The following is a 12937-nucleotide window of genomic DNA, read 5'->3' as shown; positions in this document are numbered from 1 at the left end:
GAAATCTACCCGATACTGTTGCGAGCGCCCCTTCTGGCAGATGTCGTGTAACTAATCGGTCCGGTAAAGTCCGGTCCGGAGAGTAATCTTCGGTCCATCACTTTTTTCAGACCGGACCGGATTGCTTAATTATTTTTTTTCCTTTTTTTTTATAAATAAATTAATAAAAAAACTATTTAAAATATTAAATTAAAATTAAATGAATTATTAATGTGTATTATGTAAATAACTCAATAAAATTATTTTATATGATCAATGATAATAAATTAGATAAAAATTATATTCTTAACTTATATAATTACTATATAATTAGTTAATTGATAGAATATTAATTTGTTAATAACATATTTAAATTTTATATTTTTAATGGTGATAAGTAAGATGAGAATTACATGAATAATTATACAATTATTATATAAATAATGTATAATATATATATTTTAAATCCGGTCGATCCAATTCAGTTCGGGGTGGGAAATCTCTGGATCGAGACCGGACCGAAAATTCTCGGTCCCCTATTTCAAGCACTGAGACCGACCGATCTTGGTCTCAGATCAGTTTAGTCTGATTGGTTTCTCCGGTTCGGACCGACCAACTTTCACCTCTACATGTAAGCCTAAAATTGTACGTCCTCCAATTCCAAGTCTCCACGTAATAATCTTACTAATTTAAAAAAAAAAAAACCATATACGAATTAGGATTATTTTTTCACATTCTAATTTTTTCAAAAGATGATTATTAATATTATAAAAATATTATATAAAAGTAATTTCACAAATTGATATATCTTCATGTGATCCGTTATATTTACTTTACAATAACAACAGAGTAATGCTACTCATAATCTTTTTTACCATCATTCTCTCATCATTCTAGAATGTAATATTAAATAATTGAAGACTATTTATTAAATTTTACTTATGAGCCTATCATTTAATATCGCATCAAGAAATGTTAAGAGGATAATGATAAATAGATTTATCCATAAAAATAATTTTACAATTTAACAAATTACATCAAACCACATCAGTTTATAGGATTATTTTTATATAATTATTTTGTAACTAAAATATTTCTCTTTTAAAAAACTTTAATCTCTAAAACCTTAAAAAGCAGTCTCTTGTTTCCGTTGTGCCACATGAAATTTTTTTTTTTAATTTTAGCATAATCATGCAAATAATTTTAATTTATTACAAACATTTTTTCTTTTAATTTTTATTTAAAGGTCAAATAAAACACTACTTCATTTGTAAATTTTTATCTTCTTTGGTCAATAATATTTTGTCTTCTTTCATTTAAATTAATTAAAGTAATTTATTTTTAACAACTCCAGACAATCAAGTATAAAACAAAAAAAAAATAGAAATAAGATAAAATTAAAAATTCAATAATTTTCCTTTTTGACCACTTGTGCTTTGAAAAAGGGTTTTAAAAAAAAAAAAAAGACAGAAGGTTGCATTGAGGCCGGATTAGGCGGAAGAGACGCGTTTGGGCGTGATTATAGTTATGCAAGCTTGAAACAAAAGCAACATAGAGAATTGATTCTTGTGGAATCCTTATATCATCATTCATAAAGACAATGACTTTAACTCCTTTGGAAAAATTGACCTCAATTTGTTTGCCTTGCATGCTCATGGAATCATTCGAATGGGTGCTACCCTATTACTTAATTAAAAGTATTGCAGGCCATATGAGTATGAGCAAACCAACACCTTTAGGCTTTAAGAAAAGGTACTATTTGATCCCATGCCCAAAACACTTAATTCAAACAAACTAGTTAAAGCACATTCACCTAAAGAATAAAAAGTAGTTGAAACCGATCATTTGTGGTGTCTTCTTTACGATATTTGGTCGTGATTAATGCAAGTTAATAGATTGACAATAATTATGGAAACATCAATCATTTCAGAAAGAAAAATTCCTCCATAACCAAAGGATCCCAAGATCTTGACCTTTCCCTTAGGCTGTATTTAAATGTTGAGCTGAGTTGAACTGAGTTAAGTTCTTTATGAATAGTATTGAGTTGAGATGGTAGAATAAGTTTTGTTGAGTCTGTTTAAAATGAGTTTAAATGTATTTTGATGTTAAGATGAGTTTGAATGTATTTATTAAAAATTGAAAAAGGTTATAAGTGTCACGTGTAAAGAGATTTTGAGTGAAGATGAGTTTAATAATTTGAAAATTGGATATTTAGATATTAAACTAAATTGAGTTGAACTCAGATAAATTTAACAACTAAACGGGGCCTTAGAAGTCCTTCCCCGTCTTGCAAATAGTGCTTCTTTGCATAATCAATAAATTTGTTGTGGGAGTTTTAGCATGACTCCGGATCAAAGGTTGAGCGTTCGATTCAGGTTAGGTTCAAAGGATAATCAATATCCCCACTTCAAGCAAGGGAGAGATGAACAAATAGAGTGGATCCCATACTATTTATCAAGTATTTAATTCACTAGGCCGGCAGTTGTAAATATGGGTCATGAGACCCGATCTTTACGCTTTTCTTCGTTGGTTGGTTCAACCTCGATCGTATTTTCCATCTCATTTACATTTTCACAACACAGAGACAATTTCTACGAATTAGTCAAGTGGCAGCCGAAGTTTCTAACCGTGTAACGTACATGGTTGGACCGTGTTACTTCCTTGACTTGAATTCTAGGAAAAAACAAAGAAGCTGCTTAGAAATTAGAAACCAACCAAATCGTTTCTCTATAAAATGGATCGAGGTTCATCAGGATTGCAAAATTGTAGTAGATTAAGGCAAGCAAGCAATCATGGAGGTTTCCATACTAGAGGCAACTCCCGGGGTGGTAGCGACTAATCTTTTGAAAATTGTTACAGAGGCCAAAAATAAAGCCGTTAACTTCAAAGCCATACTCGCAGACCTCGAAACCACTATCATAAATTTAGTTCCCAAGGTGAGTAGGATCGAGCGGTTAAGTGAAGAGTTGGGAGATTTGCCCAAGGATGAAATCCTAAAGTTGAAACTGGAGTTGTGGAGAGCGACGCAGCTTGTCTCCAAGTGCAAGGAGATAGCTTGGTGGAATTACTGCAACAAGTATAGGTACTCAAACAAGCTCCTTCAACTTCATGCTACGCTTCGTAGGCTGATTGAAATGGAACTTCCAGTAGGACACGCAGAGGATCATAAGCAGATCTTGATCGAGTTGAGAAATATTCGGGTAACGAATACTACGTGTTTTCTGTTAACCATGTGGAGACTGAATCTGGGTTTGAAGCATAAGGATTTGGAAGAAAGAGATGGCAATGGTTCTTCTAGGATTTCCGGAAATGGGACAAAGGTTGTACGTGTGGCTTCTGATGGCGGGTTCAAGAGGATTGTCCTGTCAGCATCAAGTTGGATTATTTCGTTTTTTAATCTGCGTTGGAGGTTTTGTGGATACGACTTCTGATCGCATATATAGTATTGTAGTAGTTAATATGTATAAAATGTTACATGTCCTAGATATTGATTAGAATTGTGACATAATTGGATGCAGAAATTATGATTGTAATTAGCTGAAGTCTAGTAAATGACCATTTCCATTTTTCAATAAAATTGATGTTTTTCCCAGTACATTGAGGTCCATTTGAATGTTAGAATCAACCAAAATAAGGTTACTGGTATGTTTGGGAGGTGAGATGAGAATTTTGTGTTTTGTTTTTAAGTTTAAAATATTAAGTTTTAATATTATTATTGTTTTGGGATTTAAAAAATGTGTATTGAGATTTGAAAAAGTTGAATTGTTTATTATATTTTGTATGTGGATTTGAAAAAGGTGTAATGATGAGATGAGATGAGATGAGAATTTTGTGTTTTGGTTTTGGCCCCAAACCTGCCCTAAATGGTTGCAAAAATCAGTAAACTGAGGCCCGAAACCATTATTTTCAAAATTCTAGATAGGAGATAAAGGGAAAAAAAAAAAAAGGTCGTTACAAATGGTTTCCTCCATCTAAACAATTAAATTGTTCCCTTAATCTATTGACATAAACATTGAAGATATCCCAGAATCCAGCATTTGAAATGAGTCTCATGAATCAGTAACAGGTCTTATAAAAAGGGAGAAATAAAGGAACGGGAACAATCAAATGTATCACAACCACCCAAAAATGAATCCAGAATAATATGTGGAAAATGCACAACTTACAGAAACATTATTCCACTTAATTTATAAATTACCAATAGTCTCCACATGAACAGCTCCCATTCTCAAACGAATGGAACCGATTTGAATCCCTTACTATTATTCTTCTTTGAACAATCCTTGAAATAAATTTAATGGCAGTATGGCAATCCACACAAGTTCTTAAATTCTTAAAAACCTTGATTGTTGTTCCCGGTGGAGTTGAAATGATTCCAAATGCAACTGCAAGCTTCTCACTGTGGTAGGAAAGATTTTGCTCCTTCTGCTCCTCCTCAACATCATGTAGAACAAAATTCGTGTCAGGGACATATCCTTCTTCCCTAATCCTCTTTGACAGCTTTCCCAAGAAGTTATGTATTTCATATGATTTTGGGTGGGATTTATCTCCCACTAAGAATATATGAACCTTTCTCTTGATCTCAATCCAACTCAAACCTGGTTTCTTTACCACTCTTTTGTCATCCATAGCCTTTCTAACCTTTGCCACCTCACTCCACATACCAGCAGTAGCATAAATGTTGGCTAGAGTAACATAGGTAGCAGGATTCTCAGGCTCTATCTCAAATAATGCTTCTGCAGCTCGCTTTGCCAACTCAAGGTTTCCGTGGATTCTACAACCACCAAGTAAAGAAGCCCACAAGAACTTATCGGGTTTCATGGGCATTTTATTAATAATATCCTCAGCTTCTACAAATCGGCCAGCTCTGGCCAGTAAATCAATGATACAAGCATAATGATCTGCTGTATGTGTCAACCCATGTTTTTCCTTGATTGAGTGGAAATATTCAATTCCTTTATCGATTAATCCAGCATGGGTACAAGCAGAAAGAACCCCAACAAAAGTAATGCGGTCAGGCGGAGTACCTGATTTGAGAAGCAACTCAAAGAACTTGAGTGCCTCGTTTGGTTGACCATTCTGAGCATATCCAACAATCAGGGAAGTCCATGAAACTAAATCTGGTTGAGGCATCCCTTTAAAAACCCTTTTTGCGTTCTCAATATTCCCACATTTTGAATACATATGAACAAGAGAACTGGCAGCAAATGAGATGGGGTCAAACCCTATACGTGTCATGTACCCATGTACCTGCTTGCCTAGGTCCTCGGCAGCATGATCGGCACAAGCATTTAAAACCCCAGCAAACGTGAACTCATTAGGTCTAATCCCTGACCTCATCAACTCAGAGAAAAATGCAAATCCCTCTTCCCTCCTTCCATCCTCAAAGTATCTATGAATCATTGCCGTCCATGAAACAACGTCTCTATCCACCATCTTGTCAAAAATGCACCTCGCCTCCTCTATACTCCCACATTTCCCATACATATCTGATAAAGCACTCCAAACCACCTCATCTGAATCCAAGCCAATTCGCATTATATGTCCATGGATCTCCTTGCCCGTACTTAAAGTTGGAATTGCTGCTGAAGCGGCTAGAGCACTAGATATCGTGAACTTATTTGATTTTGAATTCTCGTGTCTTAACATCCTTCTGTACAACTCCAAGGCCTCTTTGGGCTGGTCATGCCGAACATACCCCGATATCATTGCAGTCCAAGAAAAATTATCTCTTTCAGGCATTTCATTGAACAAATTTCTTGCCTGTTCGAGCTTCCCCACTTTCGCATACCCAGAAATCATTGTATTCCAAGAACACAAATCCTTTTCACCCATTTCATCGAACATTTTCTGGGCATGCCAAAGACTTCCACATTTCACATACATATCTAAAAAACGATTACAAATGAAGACCCCGGGCACGAACCCGGAGGCTTTGGTATGAGCATGGACCTTCTTGCCCTCTTCAAGAGCACGATGCTGGAGACAAAGCTGAATGAGGTTTGAGTATACCGAAACAGAGGGTCGGTCAATCTGGTCAAGCAACTGCACCGCTTCCCTTAAGCGCTTTTGTTCGCAGAGAATGTCAATGGCTTCTTTGAAATTCTTGTTTTCGCATAAGCGGGATATGAGAGAGTCTTTGTTATTGGACTTGAAGAAAGTCTTCTGAGAAATAGTATGTTGATTCAGCTGGGTTTTCGGAGAAGAAGAAGAAATAGTTCTCCCGAAGGATAACCGAGACAAAGAATACGAAACTTTGAGATTCAAAAAAAATCTCATACTTGAGATCAGAAGGTAGCCGTAGCCCCTAGCCAGCAACATCCAAAGTAGGGTCACATATGATCGGGAAGCAGGAAAGCTTTTGCGAGCGAAAATTCAATCTGCGGTTCATGTTTCGAATAAATCGGTTAATAAGTACCACGCCATGAGTTATGTCTGGTTAGCAGAAATAATAATGTTACTATGCTGTTTTATTTTGTCTCCTTATTTGATCGTTCATGTATTTATATATTTTTTTAATTTTTATTTTATTTTACTTCTTGATTAAGGAAGTGACTAGTGTATTAGTGTATTTTTTTAAAAAATATTTAAATATGTTAAAAAAAATGTAAGGATAAAAAGAAGAAAATAAAAAATAAAAAATAAAATTTATACTAGTAGACACGCCTAGCGGTCAAAACTAGATGGCACACTAGCACTATCTTTTGATTTATAAAAATAAATTATTTAAATTTATGTTACTTAGAATATCAACTATATGTGAAGGCTTAGTTAGATATGTTATTATGTTGAGATTGATATCCCAATAATCCAATTTGATTGTCATTTTTAGGTGATATTTTATTTAAATGAAATATTAGTTGTTTTGAAAATTACATAAATATTCATCATCGTATTAATTTATACATGAGGGACGATCGAAATCATATATTGATGTTACATTAAACCAACCCATGAAATTGGCACCTCTATAATTCACATTTTTATTAGTGGTTTAATATTTCAAGATTAGCCAATAATATATACTTCTCACAATCAACCCAACGCACAGTGGGGTCCAAACCCCAAACACAGTTAATTTTATGGAAAATGATAGGATTACTACCCTCTTACTACTCATTTACTACTTTTTTTATATTTGATTTTTTTTATAATTTTTTATTTTACTTAATAGTTAAGGAAGTGATAATTAGTAAATATATATATATATTTTAATTTTTTCTTAATGATTAAGGATGTTAAAAAAATACTTAAAATAAAATGATAAAAAAATAAAAACACTACAAGTAGTAGATGGGTAGTAGATAGGTAGTAAGCCTATCACTACCCTAATTTTATTCCATCTTCACCTCTAAAAATCCACAATGCACAATATTAAAAACATAAATAAATAAATAGGGAGAGAAGGAGTGAATATGAAAACACCAAAAAGTGGATCATTGCAAGCCCCATGGTGTGTGCCTTCTTCGCTCCTCGGGAGAAATCTGATACAATGAAAAAACTACACTGCTAAATTTAATGAAAATTGCACAAGAATTGTTGAAGTATACATCCATGTATTTAAGCCACAACACAAAGAACAGAATGCGAAAACAACAAACAAACAAACAAGCGTTCAACCGGGAATGAGAAGGGGTGGCTTACAACAGCTCCGGTCCGATTTTAATCCACCACCATCCTTTATAAAGCTGTAAAAATCAAACTCCAGAGACAGAAAGGTGAAAAGCTTCATGTTATAAACACCACTTCAAGGAGCACTGCTGACACTAACATTACACAATTTTTTTTTTTTTTATAAGTACTAACATTACACACTTCTCTAAGGTCTTATCTACTCTAATCTACCAGAGACACTACTACCAAACTCTCTTAGTTAGATCTTCACACAGCCCTAGGCCCAAAGAACTCACTATCATGCAGAAGAGGTGTCACAGTGCGTAGACTATCTCCCCACTGCTGTCGATATCAAGCTCCGAGTCAGAATCCAAGTCGTCCATGTCATCATCCATATCCAGGTTGTCTATCGAATACTGGTTGAGGCTATTAGTCCCAACTGCTGGAATGGTGGCCTCAGCAATTATCTGCATGATCACATCAATGCTCTGCATTGGTTGGTCTGGCTCTTCAAACTGGTTGCTCATCATTCTTTCATCCATCAAGTCCGCTGGAAGATTCTTCAAAAACCACTCATGGTTCTTGATTTCAGGAATGGTGATCCTCTGTAGCATTTAAGTTGCCATAAGCATTAGCCTTAAAGAACGATTGATCTAGAAGAAGAGCAAGTTAAGCCCTTAATTTGTACTGAAACCGCCACCCAAACGAACAATTAGCATTCAACTTCCTTGGACATGGTCCCCAAATGTAAATATTTACAAATTTAAACAAGTAGAGTTGTTTACAGGATTTCCACAAACTGAACAACCCAAGTAGAGTTGAATGCTAATTGTAAATATTTACAATCAAGTAGAGTTAAACAAGTAGAGTTGTTTACTGAACATTGAAAACTTGACGCTTTAACACAACCCAAACTCCTCATCAATGGTTAGGGCCCAACACAAGGAGCTTCCAACAAACAAAAATGAGAAAAATAGAGATGAGCTAAGATTCACACACAAAACTGCCTGCTTTGATACCATGTAGGCATGTATAAAACTATACATCTCGTACTTTTTTTTTACTAATTAAAAAGATATGCTTTTATACAAAAAACTTCGAGGTAATAGGAGATTTAAAAAAAACCTCAAAATCATAATGCTAACAGAACCCCACATTGCTAACTATGCTGGTTTTTCCTGCTATCTTGGTTTGGGTACTAATATTTTTGCAGAATCATCAGCTTTAAGGACGAGGCTTACTTTATAATACCAGCTTAGTATCCGGGAACTTATTGTAGAAACAGATTCTCTTGTTGTGAATTGGTTTAATAATAATTCTCAACCCCCTTGGATTTATGCTGATATTTGAGATGATATCCTTCATTTTAAAAATGATTTCCCTTTTAGCATTAATGATATCTATAGAGAAGGAAATGCTTTAGCAGATAGTCTTGCTACCTATGGAGCTCAGGGCTGCACGGTAAGTTTTTCCTCCATTTTTTGAGCTCCCTAAACATATGGTTGGCCTTTTTGCTTTAAATCGTGCAGGTATTCCTAGCTTCCAACATTAATTTGTAATGTTTTTAGCTTTAAACAGTACCATATTGTATTTTCTGGCTGGTGTTTTCCAATAATATTTTTCATAAGAGCCTGGTTTTGGGTTTCTTTTGTAAACCCCTTGCTCTCTTTGTATAGAGTATTCAGTATTCCTCCACCACAAGTGAGGATTTATCAATAAAATTGGGGTACCGTCTTCTTTTTTTTTTTTTTTAAATCTAAAGGCACCGCCTGCTCAAAAACACCAAGTAAAAAAAAAACAAAGAAAGAAAATATTCCTCTAAGAAATTGGATGTCCATTAATGATTATAAAGTCAAATTGACAGTTGCTGCACAACACTTTAAAGATGTATACAATCAAGCATTTCTCCGTAAGAGGAAGTCGGTAAATCAGAAGAAAGAGAAGACAAATGGTCATTATTCCTAATTATCAAACACCCCCACTCGTGGGGAGGCATGTACACATAAAAAGAACAGAAAAATATGAACACTAACTTGTCCACAATATATGTAGCTTGCAGCCAGGCTACCAGGGTCAAACAAAGCACATGAATTTTGAAATTCCTGAAGAGCAACGCCAGATACAGTCCTAGGTTGTGCAAACCTCATTAAGTCCCTTTGAAAAAAAGTGTGGTTTTTTCATATGGGTCCCAAATGTGCCCCACTTTTTTCAAAGAGACTGCATATGACTTACACGCCCTAGAACTGTACAAATCATTTTACATTTCTGACATTTATAGGCACCCAAGTCAAGGTGTATGGAGAAATATATAACCGCATTTCTCGATCTATTTTATTGAACAGGAAATATCTGTATATTTGCAGATAAAGCAATATAAGGATTCTTGGGAAAGGATAAATCACTAACCGTTGCAGGATCGAAAACAAAAATTCTTGAGATCAGGTCACGACACTCAGGAGATATTTGAATGCCGTCGGGAATGGAATACTGGACACTGAGAATTCTCTGCATGAAACCAATAAAATAAAAAGAATATAGTAATTCACCTCAAGTCGTAAAACATGAAGTAATACAAGGGTTCACGATATACTTGTATAGTCCTGCGAAAATCCTTTGGTTCATCAGGATCCTCGAAAGGATATGCTCCCACCAGCATCACGTATAAGGTCACCCCACATGACCACACATCTGCAATCTGATATTTTATGCAACACAACATCAAAACAGCAACTCATTAATTTTAAAATCAAAGTTTAATAACACAACAAATTAAAAGAAAGTAGCTACATGCTTTGCTACTTGAGTAGAATCCAAAGAGCTTATACTGAGAGAAAAACAACAACAGAAAGAGATATTCGAGGAGGATTCAAAAATAGACATAACACATATATCCAGCTCAAGCCCCAATACCAGACTTGGGGTAAAACAATAATATAATTAGCTATTCCATTCAAGGAAAACAACAATTCATTTAAATGGAAAAAATATACCTTGCCATCATACTCTTGCCTTAGCAGTACTTCTGGAGCAATGTAGGCAGGAGTTCCCACAGTTGACTTTGGTTGTGAATGAAGAACCGAAGACTGAAAAAAGGACCCATAATCAGATACGCAGAGTTTATAACAGGAGCAAAAAGAATAAATCGCCAAAAAAATTGTAAGGTCTCAAAATTTTAGAGAGCATCTAAAAGTTTTGCATTAGAATCCATACTTGCATGCTTCAGAATTCCTTGTCAAACATTTTACTTGTAAATGAGTTGGATAAACTTTTTGAAGTCAACATCATCTGAATCTGATATTGCTGTTTTATCAAGAGAAATAAAAGCCGATCCAAAAATAGGTAGAGCAATGAAACAGCTCCTATCAGATCCACTCCCCCTCCCTCCTCTCAACTCCACTCCAATCACACGTCCTAATTCTAGTCAAGAAAAAGAAAAAATCAGAGAACACTGAAAAGCACAAAAAAGAGATACACAACCGATACCTTGGAATACCCAAAATCACATATCTTCAACCGAGGAGCTGGGCTTCCATCCAACAACGTGTTTTCCAGCTTCAAGTCCCGGTGACATACTTGCTTCACCGAGAAAACAAAATACCAAGGAGCTGATTAAATTAACAAGTTCCCATGGAAAGGCTAGGAAAGAAAACTTTTTTTTGATGGGTAAAAGTAAATTTTATTGAAAAAAGCATAGTAACAGAGTAACCCAGGAGTATACAAACAGATCATGAAACCTAATTACATCTAGGTACAAGTGAGAGATACAAGCAGGACATGAAAACTGTCCAGTCCATATTACAAATAATGGCCGAAGCCCAAGAAAATAAAGTATTGTAAAAGAATTGCTTCAGCTCCTCCAAAGAAAGCTCCATGTCTTCAAAGCCCCTCTTATTCCTCTCTAGCCACAAGCATCACATAATGCAATGAGGAATCATTCTCCACACAGCAGCTATACGTGAATTCCCCCTAATTCCTGTCAACACCCCAGAATATCTCTAACTTTTTTGGGCATAGCCCAAGTCACCCCTATCCTATTAAGGATCTCATTCCATAAACATCTTGCCACCTCACAATGTAACATAAGATGATCCACTGATTCCCCATCACTCTTGCACAAGAAGCACCAATCTGCTATGATAAGACCACATTTGCTCAAATTATCCGACATGAGGATCCACCCAAGAGATGCAGTCCATACAAAGAAAGCGATCTTAGACAGTACTTTACATTGCCAAATGGCCTTCCAAGGAAAATTATGATCATTAGAAACTCCCAAGAGGGCCTTGTAGAAAGAGTGCACCAAAAATTTGTTGTTTCCATTCAAAATCCAGATCATTTTATCCTCCGTCTCACTGCCCATCGATATTGCCTATAGTGAGTCAAAAAAATCAGCAAGCATATCCAACTCCCAATCATGAGCAGCTCTCGAGAAACTAACATCCCAATGGGCAGCACCATTAGACATTACCACTAAGTCAGCCACGGCAGCCTCTTTGTAACTGGAAATCTGGTAAAGCGTGGGAAACACCTGCTTTAGGACCAGTTCACCACACCAAGCATCATGCCAAAAGTACACTCTATCACCTCTTCCAATTGCAACTCTGAAGTACTTGGAGAATCTACCCCATCCCGCTCTAATATTTTTCCACAAGCCCACACCATGTGTCCCTCTAACTTCCTTAGAACACCATCCCCCCATCATACTCCCATATTTAGCATCTATGACTTCTCACCATAAACCCTCCCCTTATGGTATCTCCACAACCATTTCCCCAACAGTGCTTTATTGAAAGCCCTCACATTACACACCCCCAACCCACCACATTGAATGGGTAAGCAAACTTTCTCCCAACTCACAATATGGAACTTAATTTCTTCCCCCATGCAATAGAAAGAAAAACTTCAGAAAAAAAAATATAAAAAAATTAAATAGAATACCATTTCATGGCAGTAGCTGACTCCAGATATAAGTTGTTGAAAGAAAAACCGTGCCTGCAGCACAAAACAGAAAAAAGAAATGATAAGAACATTGCATTTATCCAAAGGAATTGAACTAAAGAATATTGTATTAAGCACCTCATCCTCACTAAAGCGCACAGCACTGCCTATTCGCTCAAAAAGCTCTCCTCCAGATGCATATTCCATAACAATCGCCAGATGGGTGGGGGTTAAAATCACCTATCGATTTGCATGTACAAATGTGATTAAACCAACTCATACATAGCCAATCAAGCCCAAAAGTGTGAGAATAAGCTAACCTCTTTAAACCTAACAATGTTTGGATGCCTCAGAGACCTGTGATTAATGATTTCTCTTTTAACATTTTCATCTATCTGCAACAAAG

General features: G+C 35.6%; 2 protein-coding genes across 2 annotated transcripts; both read right to left on the bottom strand.

Moving 5' to 3' along the window:
• Positions 1-4015: 4015 nt before the first annotated feature.
• Positions 4016-6402, bottom strand: LOC118343983 (pentatricopeptide repeat-containing protein At4g37170-like). The gene has a single exon (XM_035683629.1). The coding sequence runs from the start codon at positions 6298-6300 to the stop codon at positions 4174-4176; it is 2127 nt and encodes a 708-aa protein (XP_035539522.1). The 5' UTR covers positions 6301-6402; the 3' UTR covers positions 4016-4173.
• A 1062-nt stretch (positions 6403-7464) lies between these two features.
• LOC118343984 (serine/threonine-protein kinase SAPK10-like) lies at positions 7465-12937 on the bottom strand. The gene is made up of 8 exons (XM_035683630.1): positions 12852-12937; positions 12670-12771; positions 12532-12585; positions 11077-11169; positions 10584-10676; positions 10184-10288; positions 10000-10098; positions 7465-8198 (listed from the first exon to the last, which is right to left on the bottom strand). The coding sequence occupies exons 2-8, from the start codon at positions 12736-12738 to the stop codon at positions 7908-7910; spliced, it is 804 nt and encodes a 267-aa protein (XP_035539523.1). The 5' UTR covers positions 12739-12771; positions 12852-12937; the 3' UTR covers positions 7465-7907.

The sequence above is a fragment of the Juglans regia genome, chromosome 12 (genome assembly GCF_001411555.2).
Source record: "Juglans regia cultivar Chandler chromosome 12, Walnut 2.0, whole genome shotgun sequence".
NCBI lineage: Eukaryota > Viridiplantae > Streptophyta > Magnoliopsida > Fagales > Juglandaceae > Juglans > Juglans regia.
The sequence above is the reverse complement of the archived record's forward strand: the minus strand, read 5'-3'. Positions and strand labels throughout refer to the sequence as shown.

Excerpts from the sequence above, each read along its gene's own strand:
- LOC118343983 (XM_035683629.1), bottom strand. The coding sequence starts at position 6,300 with ATGTTGCTGGCTAGGGGCTACGGCTACCTTCTGATCTCAAGTATGAGA.
- LOC118343984 (XM_035683630.1), bottom strand. The coding sequence starts at position 12,738 with ATGGAATATGCATCTGGAGGAGAGCTTTTTGAGCGAATAGGCAGTGCT. Across the intron at positions 10,677-11,076 it reads GTGATTTTGGGTATTCCAAG|TCTTCGGTTCTTCATTCACA; the intron begins GTATCGGTTGTG and ends TCCTTTTTTCAG. Across the intron at positions 10,289-10,583 it reads GGCAAGAGTATGATGGCAAG|ATTGCAGATGTGTGGTCATG; the intron begins GTATATTTTTTC and ends ATAAAATATCAG.